Raw genomic sequence first — 23,554 nt, 5'->3', positions numbered from 1 at the left:
CTTTGGTCAGTGGAGCTGAAAACTATAGATAGTTAGATATGCTTTTAATTGTGTGTGTCCTCTGGCCCTCTCTGACTGGCAGGGGGGAGGGGAGGGGGAGAGGTAACAGTCTGTGTGTGAGAAGGAGAGGGAGGGGCTGAGGGGGGAATCTGCATAGCTAGTCTGCAGGGGTGGGTATAAATGAGATATAACGGACATATATTTGTTCAAGAACTAGTCCTTGGATCAAAACCCAATATAGACATATGTGGTATCATGAGAATCGTAAGAACCTGAACTTTAGTAATTATCAAAAAAATGTGGAACTTTCATTACTGTGTGATTGCAGCCTCTGCTTAAATAGAGATGTGCAGCTTGCCGTTGAAACATCACATAAAAAACAGCTGTAACTCAAAAATGCTTTAGGCATATGTTATGAAAATGCACAAGGTCCTTTTCCATGATGTTCAGAATATATCTATCTCATCTTGCTGGTACTGCATCTCTAGGTGGCGGTGTAATCAATTAATAACCTGTGCAACCAGTTGCTGTCTAATTGTAGCGCCCCCTTTCTGTGCAATGTGGTCACATTTGGCACACTACTTCAGAGTAATGACGTACATATGTGTACCAAGTTGTGTTTGATTTGGGTGAAGTTTGTTGTAGTTATAGCTCAAAGAGTGCATCGAGCCCCGCCCATGCATATTTGTTAAATAACTGCCACAACAGTGTGTCAAAAGTTCTAGATGTTTTTGATAATTATTTACCTACAGTCTATACAGACTTCAAAAATACCAGTTGTTTATTGATAAGACAAATTTCCAGGGAGGAGTGCGAAAAGCTCCATTTTCACATACCTGACTATTGTGGATAAAGTATGCATTTTTTGACAATAGTTGTAATTGCAAAGTTGTAAGGCAAATTGCAGAGTATGAGAAAGCAAACTGCTTGTCAATATGTTTATATTTCGCTGAGATATTCCATATTTGCATGCTGAAAATTTGAATTGCGCCCCCTAGTGGCTATGGTTATGAAACTTTTTATGTGCTCAGGAAGTGGGGCCATGGACATACCGTGCAAGTGTCATGATGATAGGACCTTGTTAAGGTCATGAAACAGCTGCTGAAATTTGATTGGCCGATGGTGGACATGTCTTTTCAAATATCATCGTCATATAATCTGAGTCAGCTCATCACACATTACATGCATACCAAGCGGCAGGTCAATGGGACAATCCTGTGAAGCGTAACAAATTTTTTGTTGTTACAGCGCCCCCTAGGCTTGCAGTTGCACAACCAAGTACTCATGTCTTCCGGCCCTTATAGGGATCAAGCATGTGAAATATCGTAACATTTGGAGGAAGCGTTTGCGAGTTATAGCTGTATTTGTCTGATTTTTGGAACGCGAGCTCTACCCCTGTATTTTGGCGGAGTCTGGAAGCCAAGCAGTGATGAAATTCCAACTTTTTTTGGATAATTATTAAAGTTCAGGTTCTTAGGATTCTGCTGATACCACATATGTCCATATTGGTACATTTCCAGAGACTAGTTCGCGCTCAAAATCTAAGTAGGCGGAGCTTATGGGTTCTTGAGGCTTTTTTGTAGGGTCTGACCTGAGGAATCAGGGAAAAAAAGAAATTCGTCTCCACGTCACACGGGGTAGGAGATATAGGGAGCGACGCGTTTCGCGTCGCTATAGCGCCACCATCAGGCTGATCGGGCTGATTCTTTGCGCCTGAGTAGCGGGAGGGTTTACTACCAGTTGACCAAACGACAAGTCTGTAGGACCTACGGTTTGGGCTGCCCATCGCGTTTCATCTGAGAAAAAGAAGAAAAATCGGAACAAAAACAATAGGGCTCCAGCACTTGCAGTGCTTGGACCCCTAAATAATGCATTAAATTTCTTCCATACCATCATTCATAATTCAGGTTGACTTTCAAATGCCCAATATTCAGGAAGACTCTGCAATTTAGATCTTGCCAGTTTATATAACATTAGATGCAATATGCAATATTCTCTGTGCAGTTCTCTCAGTACAAAATACAAGACATGACACCTTCTTCACACTTTCACCATGCATGGATTATTCAAACAACCAATTAAGGCATAAAAGAGTCTGAAAATCTTTATATTTGAATAACCACACAGATTCCTAATTAGCACAGCTATTCTTCTCACAAAAATGAGGACATGTTTGTGCCCTGTTCTTGTTTGGAAATACTATAATACTGAAGGAAAATAAAATTGAACAATTTGAGAATATATTTTAAATATTCTAACAAATATTGCCACTCCAATTTAAATGCAAGTAGAAATACATTACATAAAGTAGTAATTTCCCCAAATTAGGGTTATTTTCAAATAGGATGTAGAATATTTAAAACTGCACCCTCACTCTTAAAACTGAACTCTAGGTTCAGTGGCTTAAAAATTTCTAACATTAGACCACTAAGATTACTCTTGTTTGTTTAAATTGAGACTTTTATTCTCAATTTAAAAAATATTACTAACAGCTGTAAGAGAATTTGACCTGATTACACTGAAAAAGCAGACACTGTTGGATTATAATTATGTATTAAACTAACAAATTAAAAAAAAAAAGAAAATAATGAAGAAAGAAATTAATAACTTGGACAGTGAATGAAAAATTGCTAAAACAGAGCATTCTATCTAAAATTCTGTTTAACAACCAGTGGTTCCCCAAAAACGCTCTGCAAAACATGGACCTCCAAATTTGCCTTCATAGGACCAATTGTGGTCTGCTGTCTTTTACCAGGTTTGTTTAAGAAATATTTTAGTGTGAAGGACCTTTTAAAAGGCATCACTCAAACAAAGAACGGTATTGCTGCCAAGCAAAAGAGGGGAGAAAAATGTCTACAGCATCTCGTTATGTCATTATTATGTCATAATAACAACATAGGCTATTACGTAGAAACATGCTCTCACTTGGGGGGGAAACCACAAATATAAATAAAAGCACGAATAAATTAGTTTTTTTTTCTTACATGTAATGTACATTTAATTCTTACATGTTATTTCTGCATTTCCAATATATTTATTGAGCAAGTGACAGAATAGCAGAGAAATTACGTAGTTTTTAAAATGTTATAATATCTCATAACAAGATACAGCATCTCATTATGAGAAGGTATGTTATTACGACATATGTTGATTTATATAACATGTAGTTTCAACTGCATACAATTGCAATCATTTCTCATCACTTCCCATAATACAGATGTTTGTTTCATAATTTTGACCCAAGATCTCGAAATAAGAAAATGTTAAATAATGTTTTAATCATGTGTGGCAGCAATACTCTTCCATAATAAAAGAGCCTTGTGAAGCCCCTTTAGGTTTAAGAGCGATTTTATACTGATGTATTGCAATAATACACGTTCCGGCCCTGTATGAATGTCTGCCCTATGTCTATCTTTAACAATGCAGTATCAAGCTCTATATTGAGTCCATACATTCAAGGATAAGTGGGTCCTCAGACACCCTCATTCACTTTCACGGGGGGTGGTCTTGTGTCACCATACAGCCCATCAGACCTGAGGAGCAATCTTAGACAACTCCAACCCAACATTGGGCCATCTGCCATTTTGCTGTTCTTAGTCCAGGGTCATAGGCTTCCAATGAGACTTCATGCTAACTTGCACTGCTCTCCAGGGCCCTCCAGGCAGGCCACGTTGTTGGCAGCATGGAGTAAGAAAGCTGAGCTCTTCCCACTGGGTTTCATCCATTAGCGCAGCAACACATTTTGAGAATGTGTGAATAATGAACCTCCTGTCCACAGTAATCACACAAAAGACATCTGCAGTGAAGGTCAGATCACATGTGCTGCTGGAGTAGATCGGTTTAATCAAGCACAAATACACAAGGTATAATTAAAAAGGGTAAAAAGCAAAAAATAAGCATGCAGAGCCAACTGGCCATTATTCCCATGCTGCTATTTGGCTAACTAAGGTGACTTAATGTCACTAGCTTTCTGAAAATTGCATAGGAAGTCAACAAAGTATGGTTATAAAAGACCACAGTAATAATACTAGCGGAAGAGGTTTGTGAACAAACTTTGAATTTGGCTTGTCACGTATTGCTAGCATCGTTGCTACATACATACATACATTTTTTTTTTTTTTTTTTTCATTCATTATCTGTAACCGCTTATCCAGTTCAGGGTCGCGGTGGGGCCAGAGCCTACCTGGAATCATTGGGCGCAAGGCGGGAATACACCCTGGAGGGGGCTCCAGTCCTTCACAGGGCAACACAGACACACACACATTCAATCACACACTCACACCTACAGACAATTTTGAGTCGCCAATCCACCTACCAACGTGTGTTTTTGGACTGCGAGAGGAAACCGGAGCACCCGGAGGAAACCCACGCGGACACGGGGAGAACACACCAAGTCCTCACAGGCAATCATCCGGAGTGGGAATGGAACCCACAACCTCCAGGCCCCTGGAGCTGTGTGACAGCAACACTACCTGCCCCTATATACACACACACACACATACATACACACATACCTTTATAGATATAAATTTAAAATCATAGAACAATCTAATCCAACACTACATTTAAAATAACACCACCTTAAAAAAGACTGCCAATATACTTTGTTTGCCACCTTAATCAAAATTCTACATTAAATAAAGACTTCCACCTCAAAGTGACTATTCAAATAAACCTTAAAATATATTTGCAGTCTCTTTATATTTTTAAATGCCACATTTTAAAAATTCTACCTTAAAAATAATTCACTTTAACAAAATTGTGATTTTATTTACACTTCCACAAAAAATGACCACTTCATATAACCCTTAAAAAAAATTACTGCTAAGATATATCGAACACCACTTTAAATACATCTTAATCCTTAGAAGAAGAAGCAGATTATGAAGATCACTAATTTGTCTTTGACAAGCCAAGTTAATTATAAGATATAGTAGTACATAATTAAGGGTCATGGTAGTACTTGTAGTTATGGAAAGTACAAGCTTGATCAACTGGATGAAGGATGAAGAATATAACATTACAGACACTTTATATTTGTTTAAAAAAAAAAAAAAAAAACTAAGTTTGAAGCAGCTTGACAATGGCCAGCAAAAATAATTTATTAGTCATTGCATAAGTCCTGACATATGCATGTGCACTGGCTTGTTCTGTTCTTGGGGATAATATTGTGTTCAAAAGTACATGTGAGTTTTGGTTTAGACCAGAGGTCTTCAAATCTGAAACTTGGATCCTGGTTCCAGACCAGGATTTTAAAAATGACTGGATAGTTGGATACTATAGCTGCAACTGCTAATGAACCTGACTTGAATACCTCTGGTTTAGACAATTTAAATATGGTTATTGTGATGTTAGTGATTAAGAACATAAGAGTATTAAGCCTATAACTAAGCTTATTTTTTGTTAAATAAAATGACAATCGTCATTTTTATTACTGTGCAAGAGTTAAAGTAAAAATGACAAAAGAGTGGGAGAATGTTTGAATTTTAAATTACATTTATACCTTACACAAAAAATGCTTTAAATCTTAATTTGTCTGTGAGGAATTTGGGTTGTTAATAAATGAATGAACGAACATATTAGTAAAAATGATTCTTCAGGGAACTAAATGTGGTTCTTCTTTAGCATCACTCAAACAACCTTCTGTAGCACCTTTATTTTTAAGATAAAAATTAAGAGTCCCGCCAGAATGGGACTCAAACTCACAACCCCAATACTCAGTTGTGCCACCCCTACTAATATGTTTAAATGGAGGGAAAAAATGAGTAATAGGTTGAAAAAACAAATTCACACTCACACACCTTAAACATGGTTCTTTATGGAACCAGAAGTGGTTCTTGTATGGCAACACTCAAAGAACCCTTTGTAGCACCTTTTATTTTTAGAGTGAAATAGTTGCAAAGAGTCACATAAGAGTCACAAAAAAATAGCAAAGGCTACATATCCAGGTAGTTGGAAAAGTGTTTCTTAAATAAGAAAATGGCACAACATTCCACATTGCCATTTCTGTAATGGTTTCTCATGTGTTTCTTTGTTAAGGCAAATCTGTGTCGTGGATACAGTGTAGTCATGAGAGATAAGTCTATTTAACAGAGGGAGGATAAGAACTTTTTCAATATACATTACACTATGGATTTTAAATTCCGTCCAAATATCATTCTGGGGGCTGACAGAGCAGGAGAGACAGCTCTTTCTGTAGTTATTCTGTTCCCAGAGAAAAAGCTATGGGAGACACTGCAAAAAGAGTAAACGCACGTCTTATGAATGCAGGACAGGGGGCCAAAGGCATGACTGGACTCAGAAATGGTGAAACGTCACACTTAAGTGGATACGAGTGATTTTGCTGACCGCCCTCAGCATGTAGAGAAAATATAGTCATATTATATATATGCCATAGTATAGTTTCAGTATCGGTATTGAGATATTTAGGCAGGTATCGTATTGTAAGTCATAATTTTGGTATTGTGACAACACTACTTTCTGAGTTTGGTGTGTTCTCCCTGTGTACATGTAGTTTTCCTCCTGGGGTTCTGGTTTCCTCCCACAGTGCAAAACCCAAATGTGGGTAGATGAACTGGCTATTGGTGAGTTAGTGTGTGTGTGTGGTGCCCAACGATGGATTGGCACCACTTCCAGGGTATGTGTCCCCTGTGCCCAGTTATTCCAAGTAGGCTCCAGACCTACCATGACCCTGAACTGGATAAGCGGTTAGACTGTCAGCGTCTTTCAGACCAATCAGGGCTCTGCAAGGTTTTCACGTTTAGTACGTACCTACTGGTCTTGCTTTGAACCTAGCGCGAGGAGGGACTAAAAAATATCTTGATAAGCCAAGCCGGTTCCATGGAATGAAAAAGCACCATAATGAGGTCCTGCGATTAGATTGTATTTATACAATGATTTACATATTCACAAAGAATTCTGATCTGATCAACAAACTGTCAGTTGGCATTTGTCCACTGCATCAATATGCAAATCAACCTATCAGTCAGTAAATTATGGAATTCAAATATCTGATAAAAATAGGAAAAGGGATTAAGACTGCATTTTCGTAGACTTCCCACAGACTCTGTGTGTCTGATGCTTGCGTTCAAGCCCAATGGCAGCTGCCAATGCAGACACAGAACACAAGCTTGTTATGCAATTGACTGGCAGCTATTCAGGGCAAACATTTGTTTGATAACAATATTTACTTCTGCTGTGACTGGGAGAATGAGTACCGTAATGCTTCCCATTCACACATGAACTACAGCCTCTACTGCAGCTCAAAAACTCTCAGGTCGACTTCACCAAAGATACGCTAAGATGATCCTTGATAGCAGCTGACAAAATGTCTCACCCAACACTTGCAACCATTTAAAAAAAAAAAAAAAAAAAAAGAAGAGATTATAGCATTTTTCCTCAAGTTAACAGTCTGTGACATTCCTTGGTCAAAACACCACAGCACTGCTCTCTCCCATGTCTAGTCAGCCCTGTCCAGAATGACTGATTTCAGTGCCTGTTCCTTTAAATGAGAAAGAGCCACAACCATGACAGTGGGACAAGTGGAGAGACCTCCAAATAATGAAAGGCATGAAAAGGGTTGAGGATGTTGTTCTATCCCTGCTTCACAGTTTCAAATGTATTACATAAGGTGGAACTGACTCTGACCACCAACTTTCGATATAAGTGCTACAAAACTACAGTTTGAACTACCAATGAGATGCCGTAGTAATTCAAACAGTGAAGAAAAACTTACAGACAACTTCAACCGTGCACAATCGGCTTCTCACTCAGACGCACCATTCCATCTTAAACAATGCAGAGCTTCTGAACAAAAACAACACAAAGGGGGATTTGTTTTGCTATGAGAACATTACTTCTCTGGAGTCCTCTATATTGCCTTTAAAATGTGCAAATCAATACAAGGTGTTCCTTTTGACTTTTGCATTAGCAAAATATAAACATAAAAATCCAAAGTTAAAGGTCTAAAAAAAGGACTATAAAACACATCTGGACTAGGAACAGAAAACTGAATTGAATTATCAGTTCTAAAGCCGGACATTTAAGAAGAATAAGTAACACCTTTTTTGATCCCCTTAGGGAAATTGCTTCTCTGCATTTGACCCTTGGTAGTGAACACACAAACATACAACAGTAAGCAATTATTCACAAAAACTAGGGGCAGTGAACGAACACAGACAGCAGGGGCTGCCAACCACTTTGGTGCCCGGGAACCAGTTTGGGGGTTAGGTGACTTGCTCAAGGGCACTTCAGCCGTGAATGATTTTTTTCCTTGTCGGTCCCAGGAATTGAAACAGCGACCCTACAGCCTCAAGCTCGCTTCTCTAACCTCAAGGCCACGGCTGCCACCTTGTCCAGCACTGTTTTGGAGATGTTCAGACAAGTGGATGGGACAATTTTTTGCATTTGAGGTAAAATACAGCACAACAGCTTGTTTTATCCCATATTTTCTGACTTAAGCAGGCACCATAAAACTGACTCTTGTCTTATTTCACAAAGATTCCCAAATTAATGTGCAAATGCAGTGATCACCCCACCCCTAAACACACTGTGTGTGTGTAAAATATATCTCAGTTTAATAATATAGGTTTTATGACTTAAAATAAAATTTAAGGTACAAGAGGAGCTAAAACAACTGATTTTTCATATCACCTGGAAAAACGAAGGAAGGCCTTGCATTGAGGTTTGGAACGACACAACGTCCAACATGATGAAACCCAATAATTGAGCATATGTCAACAATCACTTACAGGACATTCTGGCCAGTATACCAAAGAACAGATGGCCACTGCTAATCTATTTCTTTTAGGGCCCATCACTTTTTTTATGCCAGTAGTTCACAAACGTTTTAGGCCAAGTACCAACCATAATCAATAAGGCATAAGGCAACGTCTTGCATTTATTTTTGCTTGAAATTTGCATGCTTTACACAAAACTATTCAAAGTAATTACTAACATTTATAGAGATAATACAAGTAACTAGGCCTCAACTGAATGTTGTAACCACACGTAAATTTATGAGAACCTATAACATTTTTGGGAAATAAGCCTTTTAAAAGAATTAAACATTAATAGAAAGGTACATGTAATATTGATTATGCCTTCTAATAGACTAAAGGTAAAACCAATGGGGTGCTTGGAGCAGGTGCTCACAGCGGTTTTTCAGCACTTGTATCAGTATATCAAGGAGGCGTGGCACTTGTAGTATCAAACTGTGTTTTAGGGCTATAATGAGCTGAAGAATGGCCACCTTGTTTTTCTTCAGCTGAGCATTTTCTTCTATTTTATCTTCATGTGTACAGAATTCTTGCTTTGTTTCTCTCCATTTTGCCTCTGGATTTAGTCCTTCTGGGCTCCAGATTATTTCTTGGGATTGGACTTGTTTTTCCTCATTTCTGCTTTGTCCTTTTTGTAATAAAGGACAAATTGCTGACGTCCGTCTCTAGATTTTGCTTATGTAAGCAACTGTAAATAAAACAGTACGTTTCTTCTTTTAGAGTCACACAACAAAGTTTTATTTCCTTTCATTGTGTAAAGACCTGTACCGACTTACAGTGTAAACTAAACATCCTTCTCTACTAACCATGTTAAAGAGCACGGTAAAGAACGAGAGATAATCCTGCAGGACAATATTCTCCAAGGAGATCATGGGACAGCAAAGAGGAAGTTCAAACACACTAGACAAAGAAGGAGCCAGAACATCAAGTAAACAAACAACAAAAACAGGGCATGTAAACGAACATACAGTCAACTAATCTCTAATGATTGAATAAACTTTTAAAAACTAATAATATGCAGTTTATTTGGGAAGAAATTATTTTTCAGGGGTATTCTTTTGTTTAATTAGCAGAGATAAGCCATGGACCTGTTGTAATAGATGACTGAGAAGTGTATCTTGCACATTACAACAGCCTCTGGCAAAATTTCCAGAGAAAGGAAAATCAGTTCTTGTCTGTTTTTTTGAGAGGCACAGCACAAAGCAGTTTACATCAGGCAGAATGTCTACACTCTACTGAGAAAGAAAAACTGCTTAGAGTCTCTGGTATACTCTTTACATGCTGAGCTTAATAACAATGACAGCTCAATGACAATGTTGAACCACCAGGTGCTTTTCTTCAGAAACAGAGAGAGGTTTGTCTTTTTTCTCAAGAGGAGGTGGGAATTTATTTATACCAGACAGGAAATTCTGATACCAGTCAACTTGCAAAAAAAAAAAAAAAAAAAAAAAAAAAAAATATATATATATATATATATATATATATATATATATATATATATATATATATATATATATATATATATATATATATATATATATAATTGATTTTGTACTGTCATCCTAAAAGACTGGATTTAGAAGCCACTCTTCCTTGTGTCAGAGGGAAACATTTTAATTGTTCAAACATATGACAATACTTTTCCCTTCAAATAGCTAGCTAACGAAAATTTGGATTTACAAGAACACAAGAAAACTTTCCACTGTTTCACAATATAGCAGACAAGTCTAACAAAAAGTAAAAATAAAAAAAACCAACACGATTTTCAGACTCCTTCTTAAACTAAGCATTTATCACTGTGCTTATAATATAAACCGGGGGACAAGAAAAGGATCATGTGACCAGCTTGTGCTAAGGCAAATGGCCTGCCGGGCCTAGTGAGCTACATCCTGCAGCAGGGGGTCACTGAATCAGCCTCAGCCAAAGGCAACCAACAAACATCTATTTGCTTTTTGTTTTAAGGTCAGTTGACGAGATCCGTAGCCTCACAGCCTTGTAGCCAACATCTAACCATCCCAGAGCTTCAAAAGCATTTTCCAGCCATTTCCAACACGCCCTCTACTGGCAACAAGCCCCCACATTCTCCAATACAAAAGACTGCACATTGTTACACAGAAAAATTCCCTGTTCACCCACTGTTGTCCGTTGCTAAGTATTTAAGTGTAGCTATATTTACTCACTTGTCATACTCATTACATACCTCGCTGAGAGTTTCCATGTGTCCAACAAAATAATCCAAGCGCTAAAGTCTCTTTAAATGTAAAGTATGTTCTTAGAATATAAGTAACTTCGTATTTAATCAAACATTGCGTCTCTAAAAATAGAGATGCTGGATGTTTCCCAGTAGCTTTCCATATTTGTTAAAAGCTCCCGCACACAAAACGCGAGTTTGTTCTTTCGTGGTGAAAACGGAGAGGAGAAGTCGACCTTAAAAGGACGGGCAGACATGCAGTCGGAATGTTTTCTTTTTTCCAAATGAAACGAGCAGTAGAACGTCGTGAAAACCAAAGATCCAACGTGTTAAAGTCAAGTAATTTCTCAAAAGCTCTGTACTTCCAGACAATGATAAAGACAGCTTTGCAACAGCACTGATTTCCACGAAGCCGTTTTAACTAGGAGTTAGTGTTGTTACATCGAAGGTAAGAAATCCCACACCGCACAACAAAAGGTAACTTCAACTATCAACGCACGCTGTCCCTGTTCCCACTAAACACTTCAAATAACAAAGTACGGTCTTACCTCAGTATAAGAGGTTTGTGAACGTGGCAACCAAGTGTCGTTATAATTCCTTTTATGTACTGCCGTTTTACCAGAGCAAGCACACGCCTGACAGCCCCCTCTCTCCACCGTTCACTCAGTCCATTCGACCGATACCACCTCTTTCGACAACGAAGCCGGTCTCATAGCTCCACCTTCTCCTGTCCACGCGGTGATTTGCTGAAACGACGCCAGACCACTTATATTCCTCTTAAATTAGCATGGCAACCTCCCTAAAATTAATTAAAGCAAATGAGAACACGCGGTATGCAGGAATAATGAGTGAAAACCATGTCATATTGCACAACTAGCATATTTTGCTGGTCGGATAATGAAGTGTTCCCATGCTAGCCTAGCCATTCATGCTGAAGTTATAAGGTGTGTGTGTGTGTATATATATATATAACTTTTATTTTAAATAATATAAAAATTGGAGGCTTTGTTTTGTTTTTCATGAAACCACACAACACGTGAATCAGAGATGTCAACATGCATCAAAAATATTTGCTGGTTTGGTAAAAACCTCATTTTGAAGAACAGAGGTAGGCTATGTACACTCAAAAAGCAGCTAATTTCAGCCAGGTGTAGTTTCCCCAAATAACATTTATGAAGCTGTTCAACGTCTTACATATTAAATAACATTTGATCATACTGAAGATTAAAGTAATTGTAATTGTATTACACAAAGATTCTTTAAACCAGCCTACACTGAGCTGTGGGTTCTTTCTAACAATCGGGTCCATCATACCGCCCTAAAAACTACTTTGGACTACAATTCCCGTCGACCCCTGGTTGTACCTGTCGTATGAAAACGCGACCGTGTCGCTGTTGCTAGGAGAAAAGCTGTGCCTGGATATATTCACCCAGCTTTTTACTATTTCTCAGGTATTTATTTAATTTCTCTCCAGTAAATCTGAGGGTTTTTTTTAAAAGACCCAAATAACATGGCAGACACACATCAAACCATGTGCTCTTTCGAGTTGTTTGTGGAATATGTTCGCTTCGACGACCCTCAAGCGAATAACTTGAAGCCTGCTGTTAGTGTGCGCCTTTTGGATTTCCCGACGCTTTTGATATGCCCCCCAGAGAACAGAAATGATGGCTTGTCTAAACCTGAACCTTCGATACAAACCAGGGGAAACGGTCATGTATATTATTTTAATAAAGGCAAGTCATGCTTATTTAAAATCAATCTGGACTCTTTCCACACTCATCTGTCCAGAACCCCTCTTTACACCATGGCGTTGGATGTAAGAGATGATATTCCGAAGCTAATGGGAAGTTCACTGATATCTCTTGCCAGACTGGCAAGCTCTATCAAGCTAGCCGTAGATCAACATGGCATTTGGCCGCCAGCAGCTTATGGAGAAAATTGTGTTTGTCGTCTTTTAAACCTTATGGGTGAAAATATAGGAACAGTTTCCCTAGCTTGTAAAATGGTGAGTTTGGGGGCGAGCTTAATTCCTCATATATCTGAAAGCAAGGTTGATGAACTGCATTCTAAACCAAAGGCAAACGGCACAAAATCTTCAAGGGCTGAAAAACAATATCTTAACAATGGAACAGAAGAATTTCAACCAACAAGTGTGGATAAAATTAGCACTGATGTTTTCTCACAACCGCTAAGCACTGAAGGTTCCCTAACAGTAACAACACATGAAAAAAACAAAACAAATGTCACTACAGTTTCTACACAAACTGAACACATGCAAAAGAAAAATAAAAAAGTTTTAGAAGCTGAAGTAAAATTAGCTAATGACCAACCGTGCAGCATATTTTGCCCTCCTCCCCTGTTTTACTGTTCCAGTGAAGAAACAAAAAAAAAAACATGCTGCTGAAAGTTACAGAATGGTAAATATTGCAGTGGAAAAGCTCAGCACGATGGATCTAAACACCAATGATACAGAAAATGAGAGTGATTCTTCTGCAAATGTGAGTGCATATGAAATACAGGAGTCAAGGAACACTGGGGAATCCCATGTATTTTCCAATGCAGAGAAACATCAAAGTCAAAATGTACCTTGTGTACTCACTGTTGCGCAGTTACCTCTGCTCAGTGCTCTTCTTGTGGAACTTTCACATCTTCATGGCCAGATGCAGCACCAGCAGCGACCACCATCAATTCATCCTCATCAGGTAAACTTGTATAAGTCTGAACAGGAACACACTCCTACCCCTGCTTCAGAAAAATGGCCACAAACTAAGAATGTGAAAGCTGCAGAATCACCATATCAAGGATCTGTACAGCCTTCCATTCCTGGACATAGGCATTGTAAGCCCCTTAAAAGCCATCTTTTTTCTCCAAAAATACAGCACACTGTTGCAGAAAGTACCCAAAGAAGGTCACATCCCAAGAGAAAGCTAAGATATGGTTTAACTCATGGTTTTCACCTTCGACTTAAGCAGATAAAGCCAGGCAGGACGAGGCATCATGAGTGTGTGGAAACATTTATGACAAAACCGGCTGAACCACAAACAAAAATATCTTCCAAACTTAAACAAGATAAGTTACTTAGGCAGGTTTTCAACAGAGATTTGGATGGAACATTGCTTCACAGTCTTGAAACTAACCATGCAACATCTGATATTAGACTATCACATTCACAAAAAAATCCATGTAAAAATCTTACAAAGCAAATTAAGTTGCCAGTGGTGAAAGACTGTCATGATACTGCTGACAAAGAGGTGCAAGTTAATGTTCCTAGCACACTTGGCCAAAATATGGACCACAAAGCCCATGAATTAGAGTGTAAGCATCAAATGAATCCATCTCATTTAATTCAAAACAGTTCTAACTTACAATGGTCTTTTAAAAGTAATGTGAGAACTGTTAGGCCCTGCAGCCCTTCTCACAGTTCAGTTTCCATTCATAATAGTCCACAGCCAGATGAATACCAGGATGTTTTTACCAGTCTGGACACCACTGACGGATCACCTGACCCACTCTGCAGCCTTAAGCCATGCACAGTGCAAAGGACAGGAGCTTCTAGTGGCAACATAAGCTCAGACAGCTCCAAACCGCATCCTGTTCCTTATAAAACTCAGACATCTCTAAAAAGGTCTCTCAATATGATCCACGTGGTGAAGCCTCACCTTCAAAACGTCACTTGCAGTACTTCATCAGATGATAGCAAGAGTGGCGTCTCTAGAGGTTCTGTATGTAGGCAAAGGAATTCTGAATCATGTGGAGGTTCACTAAAGAGTCCGGCGATGTGCTTGGTATTGACAACTCTACAGAGCAGCGAAGTTAATGGGAGTGCACCAACAGGAAAGCTGCCTGCGGACAAGTGTCAACTTTCTGATGACTCTATTTTGGAATCTCTGTCCTCTACAGACTCTGAGGAGGAGAGGAATGAACTAGGTTCTCTGGGCTTTCTGAAGAAATGTCAACCCATCTCGGAGTTGGTGGTCAACAAACTTCCTGGCTATACACTCTGATGGATATCATTGAAAGTCCAGCTATACACTAACACTTTAAGTATTGTTTATATATATATATATATATATATATATATATATATATATATATATATATATATATATATATATAATTTGAAACATGTATTAATGTACAGGCATCTGAAATTAAGACGTAAGGCATAGCCAATAGCCAAAGTGGGCTTATCCATTTTATTTTTACTGAAGCTTTTATTGGTATGTTACCTGTTTATGAATGAATGAATTAAAGGAACACTAAACATTTACATTGATTTTGAAGCTGTAATTTTATGCTGGACTGGCCTGTAATAGGGAGAATGGAGCCTCTGTCATTGCTGTACTGGGCAGAAACCATACTATGTAACATTTGGAGATTGTGGGAAACCAGTACACCCTCCTTAATTTCAGGACAGTGCTGTAAAAATAAACTGCAACTGTAGTGGGAGCCCAAGAGCAAATTTATCAAATCGTACCTAATGTCCCTTTAAAGCCTCTGGGAACCCATTTGAAATTATTATTTTTTTTTTTTGTATAATTCACATGAAACATTTAGCAAAGTTTAAATAAAAAGCACAAATCAGAAATATGATACGTCTCTCCTCACATATTACCTAAATATGCTCCTCAGAGCTCTCTGGGAAGAGTGTGGGCATGATCCAGTATACTAATGACAGTAAGTGACTGACAGCTCTCTGTCACTGGAGAACAGAATGCTGTTTATGTTACCTTGGCAACACAGCTTTGAGACAGCGCAGTTGCTGTTTTTTTTTTTGTTTTTTTTTTTGAGTCTGAAATGCGGTTGTCATTTTACACAATAAAATGCTTGTTCTGTATGGTTTTGTGTTCTGTATTTGCTCTGTTTGTGTCTTTCACTCCCTCCCTATAGCTTGGTGAATAGTTCGCTCACTAAAATGGCTCCTAAGCTTTAGCTCACCAGTCTCTTAGAGTCAGAGAGGAGACGTGGCTATGGTGATGGCGTGGCGTGGCTATTGTGATTGGTCAGGGTAATACATAAGTGTTACCCACTTTTAGGACTGCCCATTCTACACAGAGAGGAGAGCAGTGCTGGTCATTTTTGATGAGAGATATTTCTGTTGTATTTTTTAGACTTCACTGAACTTTTCACACAATACTCAAGTTTAGAATTGTACCAAAAAAAAAAAAAAAAACTCACTAAATTTCAAAATGGGTTCCTAGCAAATGGTGAAGAAACATCATCTGAATTTTATATAAAAATGTGTTTTTTTATTACAATATTGAACTTGCCTTTGAGACTTAATCAATCAGGCTGTGCTACATAAGTATATACACGGATCAGCCCAAGCATATTAATAACCTTGTTCTGACACTCATTTCCCATTTTATCATCTCCACTATCCATATAGATGCACAGTGCACCAGTCCACAATCCATACTCACTTTACTTGCTTATTTACTGAGAGCCCAGAGACACTTCACCCACCAAAGTCTCCCACTTCACCCACTCACCTTGTCATCCTGCATATGTAAATATGAATCAGTTATTCATTAATACCATGTACATTTAACAGTGCAATGATATATATATATATATATATATATATATATATATATATATATATATATATATATATATATATATATATATATATATATATATACTGTATTTTGTACTTTTGTAGTGTAGCGCTGGTATGAGTGGATCGTGGATCAGACACAGCAGTACTGAAGGTTCTAACCAACTGTAACGGCTGGACTAAGAGAAGTGTAGCAATCAACAGTGTCCTGTGGGCTGTGTCTTGTGGCCAATAACTGGATACTATTCCTAAACTTCAGCAGCCCTGCTGTGACTGATCCACTTGTACCAGTGCAGCACACACTAACACAGCACCACCACATCAATTTCCCTGCTGAACAGAAAATAATGATTCACAAGCCTGGTAATTTCTGCTTTGTGGGGAGTCCTGGAGGGGTTCTGACCATTGTGGTGACAACAGGGCAACAAATTATTCAGAGCAGTAGATGGACTGTAATTGTAGATCTAGTACACATATGGTCAGTGGAGATGTTAAAATCTTTTGATTGATGGTTGTAGAATTATGTTCCCTTAAAATATATATTTACTCTATTCAAATATATGTCTACTTTATTTACACAATAGACGCCTGTCTTAATTGGTAAGAGCTTGTAATATTTTAATTTGTGATAATAGCTAATATTCTGCATGGTTTTTATTTTATGGCATTTTGTCTTCACAGGACTCTTATGTATGTGCTTGGTATGCGCATGCGCAGCCCCCCTAAAAGAAGCTGAACTGTAGCCAACTGTAGCTAAGCGAAAGCGTTGACCATGCTGAAACACGTTTTCTTAACAGGCTCGCCAGGTACAAACACGCATTTTGTAATAAATACCACATGAGTAGCCATTTTCAACTCGTTTTAAACGTGCTAAGTCCTGTGTTTGTTGATAATAGGGATGCTATCAAGACCATGGCCCGCTTCGTATTAAATGGAGCTAATATGGTCTGCATTAGTGTATTACAAAGAGTAGATTTCAACCTGAAAACTCAAATTGTTTTAAGAGGTACCCTCCACAGAAAGTGCAATGCACGCTAATTTATGACTCTTAATTATTTCGGTCTCTTTTCTCAGGGGTAGGTAAAACCACGCTAGTGCAGAAAGTGTGTGAGGCGATGGTTTCTGTTGGGGTGACCGTTAATGGCTTTTACACGGAGGAGCTCAGGGAGAGGGGGAGGAGAGTCGGATTTGATGTCGTGACCTTAAACGGCGAGAGAGGAGCTCTTTCCAGAGTGGGGTATCCTGCTTTATCGGTTGTTCCTATATTAACTGTGTAGTATGGCATTTTCTAACCACAATTTTCTAACACTAGAAATGAAGCCCCAGCTGGCAGGCGTGAATATAGGGTCGGCCAGTACATTGTTGATCTTCCCTCATTTGAGAAGCTTGTTCTGTCGCTTTTTCGAGATGTAAGTAAATGCATATTGCCAACTTTAACTAAAGGATCTGTAAGGAATATGTTTGAATATGTCTGCCCTATCTAGTCCAGCTGCCTATAAAACTATAGAAGACTGGCAAAATATAACACTGCTTTATCATTCATTTATGTTTGTGACATTTTGGTCTGGAATAGTGTAAACCTGCATTACTGTAAAATATTTTGTTACTTAAGTGAAACAGTGACTCGGGTAGAAGTAAAATTACATAGAATAACCAAAACAAAAAAATGACCCAATTCTTTACAATCATGCACCATTTTCAGCTCCCCTTAAATGAACATGTAGTTACTATGCAGGCTGTAGTCCATCTGTTGCCCTGCATATTTTGTTAGCCCCCTTCACAGTGTTGTTTAAAGGTCAGGACCCCCACAGGTCCACCAAAGTATGGGTATGATTTGTGTGGTGGATCATTCTCAGAGCTGCAGTGACGCTGACATGGAGGTGGTGTTAGTGTGTGTTGCTCACAGTGGAGGCCCAGACTATTGAAGTACAGGGCGAATGGGGGCTAATAAAGTTTGCAGAGCAACATATGGACTGCAATCTGTAATTGTAGAACTACAAAGTGCACCTATGTACTACATGGAACTGAGAGATTAGACAGTAAATATAGAAACAAGTAAAAGTAAAAGAAAAAAGTAAAGTAGCCCAGGTTCTGTCACAAAGACATTGACTTAAATTAAACACAAAAAATGCATAACTCCGTATTAACAAATTGAGAACTGCGTGAATCATAATACCTTACAAAAATACTTTTATTTTATATTTAAAATACAAATCCATGAAATTTTTACTTGTATGAAATTTTTTTTTACTTAAAATTCATTATGTTAGGTGTATCTGAATCGATACTATTTTATAAGTTCCCCAACAAGGTGAGTAATATAGGTCAAATTAACATCCAATATGGTCCCGATTAATACTTATTAAGGCACTGACTTAGCGCAAGTAAGCTTTAGCTACTTTACTTTTTTGACATGCCACCTTAAAGTATGCTGTGTTCTAGGGCTGGGCAATTAATCGAGAATAAATTGAAATCGACATTCAGAACTTCTAATCGACATAATTGTGTCTATAACGATTTTATCAATTATTTTTATTCTGTTATGTCCGCACTGTATGTCATGTACTGTCCCTTTAAAACCACGTTACCAAGCTGCTGTCACGTGATTCTACCTCTATCTGCCGCATGGAAGCAACCTAAACGCTGATGCCGACTAAGCGACTCGAGCAGCTTATACCAAAGAAAAATATAGCATCTGTGTTTTGGACGTGACTATAATTAAAACGACAATGCTTAAAAAACAAGACAGGAATAAGCTCCTAGCAAAAATATTTTTTTTCAGCTCCTAGCAGAAAAATATCCCATATTTAATACTGGAGCATATTTGCACAACAAGCCTCGTCACTGAACTATATGGGTCAAAAATACAAAAAAAAAGTTCATTAAACATTGTGGTAAAATGTGCAATTAATCATAATATTGATTTGCGCTCATATCGCCCAGCACTACTATGTTTGTAATAGACTTTCCTTCTGACAGATGGGCAAGGGAAACAGAAGTCTGTTCATCATAGATGAAATTGGAAAGATGGAACTCTACAGTCAGGCATTTATACGTGCTGTGAGACAGGCTTTAGACAACTCCACCTGCTGTATCCTGGGAACAATCCCCATTCCTAAAGGAAAACCCCTGGCTCTAGTGGAGGAGATACGTGCAAGGAATGATGTCAAGGTTTTTATGGTAAGTATATAGTGGATGACCATGTTTTTGTTTTGTGTTTTATATTTGAATGCTAACAATGGTTTTCCCTTTTTTGCAGCAGCAGTTCTATAGTAACAAGCTGCATAATTTTGTTCCTTTTTATGTAGTATAAGGTCATTTATACTTCCTTCTCTGGAAAGTAACTGGGACAGTGTTTTGCCAAAAACACAAAAAAACATATATTCTTGACTGGCTCTATGTCCAGAACAGCATATCAGAGACAGACATTTGCTGAAAGGCAAGTGAAAGCCTATGGTGTTGACTCTGTTGCAGGCTAATGCCCTCATTGTATTTTGTAGACTCAGCATCATGGTTTATTATATTTACTGAAATTAAATATACTTAAATTGTTGATGTGTTATACTGTTTACATTGGTTACTACATCTCCTGCTGTGCCCAGTCATGCATCATAAAGTCAAGCTTACACAGAGATAGGAGTGAGTCATGTTTTGCTCTATACACATTCACCTTAAAAGCGTTTTCTGTCTGACTAATGCTAGTGGTTGTTTGGTTACACAAAAAAAGGGCAAATGGAGATCTGTGTTAATGAACTTGTGTGGCTTGGTTTTTGCCTTTTAATACACACAGGTTACAAAGGAGAACAGAGATGCTGTAACTGATGAAATTGTGTCTACCCTAAAGGAATTTCTAAAGTAAACAACTGGCTTGAGTACAGCTGGAGCAGACAATGGACTTTTGGCGTAAAGTATGACCCAAATACTGTAGAAATAAGCAAGAATGATCGCTTGCATTGATTTGATCCTTTGGAACTGCTTTTGTATCCTTTGGAATATTTTTTGTTTCTGTACACAAAAAGCATGATACTCCTCACCTTTAAGAACATCCCACTTGATTCTGAAAACTCTGGAGTAGCCTAAACCTTCAGGCTGCTTGGTTATAATATATTTAATGTGGTTTCTCATGTTTCAAATGTATCTGCACAATCAAGTTTTAATTTTTGAAAAACCTTTCAACATGGATGCCCTAGTGCATTATTGATTATTTTCCAAAGGATATGTAGCAGAGGAGAGGGTAGCTGGAGCAATTACCTGAGTGAGGCATTACATGGGAAAGCCCTAGGAAAAAGAGCTGAGATGAACAGAAGTGGCAGCCTTAGGTCATGATTTCTGATATTTTCTGTATGAGTTTGAGGGAGCTGAGGTTAACGTCCAGATGGAGGTAAATGTCCAGGTGAAGAGTCCCATGTGTGTCCCATGGTGCAAAAAATAAATCAGTATTTGGACAAGCTGCCCCACTAGGTGTCCAGATGTTTTATTAATCATTTAGCATTGTTAAATTGCATGAGGAAATGGAATTATGCAAAGAAATTCAGTCTGCTAACTTTAGGATGTCCATGTAATTTTTTGAGATTTTAGTAAGGTCTGAAATGAGTGTTTTTGGTCTGCCCACAAAATATAATGCTGAATGGTATAATGGCAACCAAAAAAAAAAAACTTAAAATACTATGACTGTTACTCTAACTTTGGTTGGTTGGTTTTTGTTTGTTTGTGTGTTTTTTAAACAAATGGCCTAGAAAATAATCACTTTACCCTCATGAAGTGGTCAACCAACCAAGTTCTTTCTGAAAGCAAGGCATATAATAGTTTGCAAGGTCACAAAGGAGCCAATGAAAAGTCTAAGCAACTAATTGCCTTCTTATATTGGCTAATGTTTATACTCATGAATCTCCAGTCAAGAAAACACTGAACAACAGTGGGATAAGTGGCATTGTTGCAAGGAGAAGGCCATTGCTCTCCAAAAGAAGATTTCTGAAGATCTGAAGATCACATGGGAAAGCCAGAAGTATATTGGAAAAATGTTTTGTGGATGGATGAGACCAAAATAGAACTTTTTTGTTTACATGAGAAGCATTACAGCACAGAAAGGAAGACTCTACAAGAACCTTATCTGATCTGTGAAACACTGTGGTGGTAATATCATCGGCCTGTTTTGCTACATCTAGGCCATAACACTTTTATTGATGGAACAATGAATTCTGAATTACACCAGCAAATTCTAAAGGAAGATATCGAGACATCTGTCTGTGAACTGAATCTTAAGAGAATGTGGGTCGTGCAGAAAGACAATAAGCCTAAGTACACAAGTCATTCTACCAAAGAATAGTAATGTTCTGGAAATGCCAAATCACTGTCCTGACCAAGCAGAAGTCTGTGGAAGGGTGCCAACAGTGAAGAAACCCAAAATCTAGGGATGCACTGGTTTTGAATTTTTTGGGCCGATGCAATAATTGATAATTAGCACCTTTGAGTATCCGATACTGATATTAATCAATAAATCGATAATTTTATCATCTTGTAATTAAAGCAAATTCACATTGGATTAAAGCAAAACAAATTTTATCGTAGGTTGTCATAAGACAACCTGTATTTGTTCATTTCTGTATTATTTAATTTTATCTTTTAAATATATTAGTTGTAGTTCATTTATATTTTTATCAAAGATATACTGCTGGTTCCACATGAGTGATTTCTAGAAGGGCGCTAATTAGTGCAGCACTGGGTTTGTTTTGGAGAACGAGGGACCAGCTCCAAGCAAGGGAGAGAGAATGTGTGAGTGAGTGTTTGTAATTGTTTATCATTGTGTTTCAGTAATAAATTCAGACTAAATAAATCGGCAAATTGTTCGGCTGCCGATATATTGTGCATCACTACCAAAAACATTCATTGACTTTACTGTTTCTCCCTGACGTGAGAGGCTGTGTCTGTAAGGAGACAAAGCACTGTAAACAAGTGGCTACGTCTCTTCCACATTGCGTCAAGTAATGATAAAGGGACAGGGCCACCAGCTATGATTCAATCCAGCTATATTGGAGAATCAATATCAGAGCTTTTTAGCGAGAAGTTTTCCCGGCGCGCTCACACACTTGCACTATAAAACTCAATGTAGATGCACAAGCGGAACAAACTGCTATCCCGTACTCCACAGTGACTTTGCATTGTCAAAATATTATTACTTTTGTGTCGATAAACAATTAACTTCAAAATATTTATGACATATATAGACGGTGTATCAAGTTTTTTTTTAATTATTATTTAGATGTTTTCTTCTCTGGTTGCAGTGTGGTTCTCGAAAGACTGAAAAACTGACCCTTTTATTAAGAAGTTTGAGGACACATGTCCTGTAGTTTAATCTGTTCTCTATGAAGAATTAGGATTAAATTCATCCAAGCCTGATGTGTAAGACTTATCAACAATAGTGTATGCACCATTTTCAATTATAAGTGTCAGTTAATGTTTCACACAATTTACTGAAAGCAAAGGCTCATATACTTTTCAGATATCATGTCAATAAAAAAACAAGTATAAAGTTTTGGTCTCATATGTTTAATTATGCTCTCTCTACCTATTTTTTTTTTTGAGTGAAAATCAGATGAAGGTATTATTTACACAAATATTGAAATTTCAATAAAATTTTCTAAAATCTTTATCTAATCCTAAAGCTTTAAACTTACAAACGCATTTGCCAAATCAATATAACTTAATTTTAGCATTTCCTGTTAAGCCTGATATACACATAATTACGAGTTGTGTCTAACAGGGAATGGAAACACTGCTGTGTCTGATCTACTCATACCAGCATAACATTCACTAGTGCTAAGAAAAATCCACCACCTAAATCATACCTGCCCATTAAAAAACAGGGTGAAATGGGGATGCAAAATATGTAGAGAAACAGTTGGACTACACACGCATATATGTCTCTTCTAACTTAAATCATACTTATTTCTGCCAGTGGATTTATGCTAATGTAGGCCAATAGCAAAATATATCTTTTTTTTTCTGTTTGTATGTGTGTGTATACAC

At 37.8% G+C, this 23,554-nt stretch overlaps 4 protein-coding genes across 9 annotated transcripts in view; 3 read left to right on the top strand and 1 right to left on the bottom strand.

The window, feature by feature from the left end:
* Positions 1–11,693, bottom strand: part of LOC136706130 (signal-induced proliferation-associated 1-like protein 2) — a 174,608-nt gene extending 162,915 nt beyond the window's left edge. For all 6 annotated transcript variants that reach the window (XM_066680071.1, XM_066680068.1, XM_066680066.1 and 3 more), the window contains exon 1: positions 11,517–11,693. The gene's annotated coding sequence lies outside the window, so the exon portion shown is untranslated. The remainder of the gene's footprint in view (positions 1–11,516) is intronic.
* A 587-nt stretch (positions 11,694–12,280) lies between these two features.
* On the top strand, positions 12,281–23,026 carry ntpcr (nucleoside-triphosphatase, cancer-related). Its single transcript, XM_066680072.1, has 6 exons — positions 12,281–12,419; positions 17,210–17,334; positions 17,603–17,765; positions 17,841–17,937; positions 19,508–19,708; positions 20,319–23,026. Exons 2-6 carry the CDS (start codon positions 17,301–17,303, stop codon positions 20,385–20,387), a joined length of 564 nt encoding a protein of 187 aa, XP_066536169.1. The 5' UTR covers positions 12,281–12,419; positions 17,210–17,300; the 3' UTR covers positions 20,388–23,026.
* On the top strand, positions 12,479–13,167 carry LOC136705042 (microtubule-associated protein 10-like). The gene is made up of 2 exons (XM_066678261.1): positions 12,479–13,045; positions 13,162–13,167. The coding sequence occupies exons 1-2, from the start codon at positions 12,479–12,481 to the stop codon at positions 13,165–13,167; spliced, it is 573 nt and encodes a 190-aa protein (XP_066534358.1).
* LOC136705040 (microtubule-associated protein 10-like) lies at positions 13,416–14,972 on the top strand. Its single transcript, XM_066678258.1, has one exon. It carries the CDS (start codon positions 13,416–13,418, stop codon positions 14,970–14,972), a length of 1,557 nt encoding a protein of 518 aa, XP_066534355.1.
* Positions 23,027–23,554: the final 528 nt, after the last annotated feature.

The sequence above is a fragment of the Hoplias malabaricus genome, chromosome 8 (genome assembly GCF_029633855.1).
Source record: "Hoplias malabaricus isolate fHopMal1 chromosome 8, fHopMal1.hap1, whole genome shotgun sequence".
Lineage (NCBI taxonomy): Eukaryota > Metazoa > Chordata > Actinopteri > Characiformes > Erythrinidae > Hoplias > Hoplias malabaricus.
The sequence above is the reverse complement of the archived record's forward strand: the minus strand, read 5'-3'. Positions and strand labels throughout refer to the sequence as shown.

Bases quoted from the DNA above. Each gene is read 5' to 3' on its own strand.
- LOC136705042 (XM_066678261.1), top strand. From the start codon at position 12,479: ATGGCAGACACACATCAAACCATGTGCTCTTTCGAGTTGTTTGTGGAA.
- LOC136705040 (XM_066678258.1), top strand. From the start codon at position 13,416: ATGGATCTAAACACCAATGATACAGAAAATGAGAGTGATTCTTCTGCA.
- ntpcr (XM_066680072.1), top strand. From the start codon at position 17,301: ATGCTGAAACACGTTTTCTTAACAGGCTCGCCAG. The intron at 17,335-17,602 runs GTACAAACACGC...CTCTTTTCTCAG, and splicing joins TTTCTTAACAGGCTCGCCAG to GGGTAGGTAAAACCACGCTA. The intron at 19,709-20,318 runs GTAAGTATATAG...TAATACACACAG, and splicing joins ATGATGTCAAGGTTTTTATG to GTTACAAAGGAGAACAGAGA.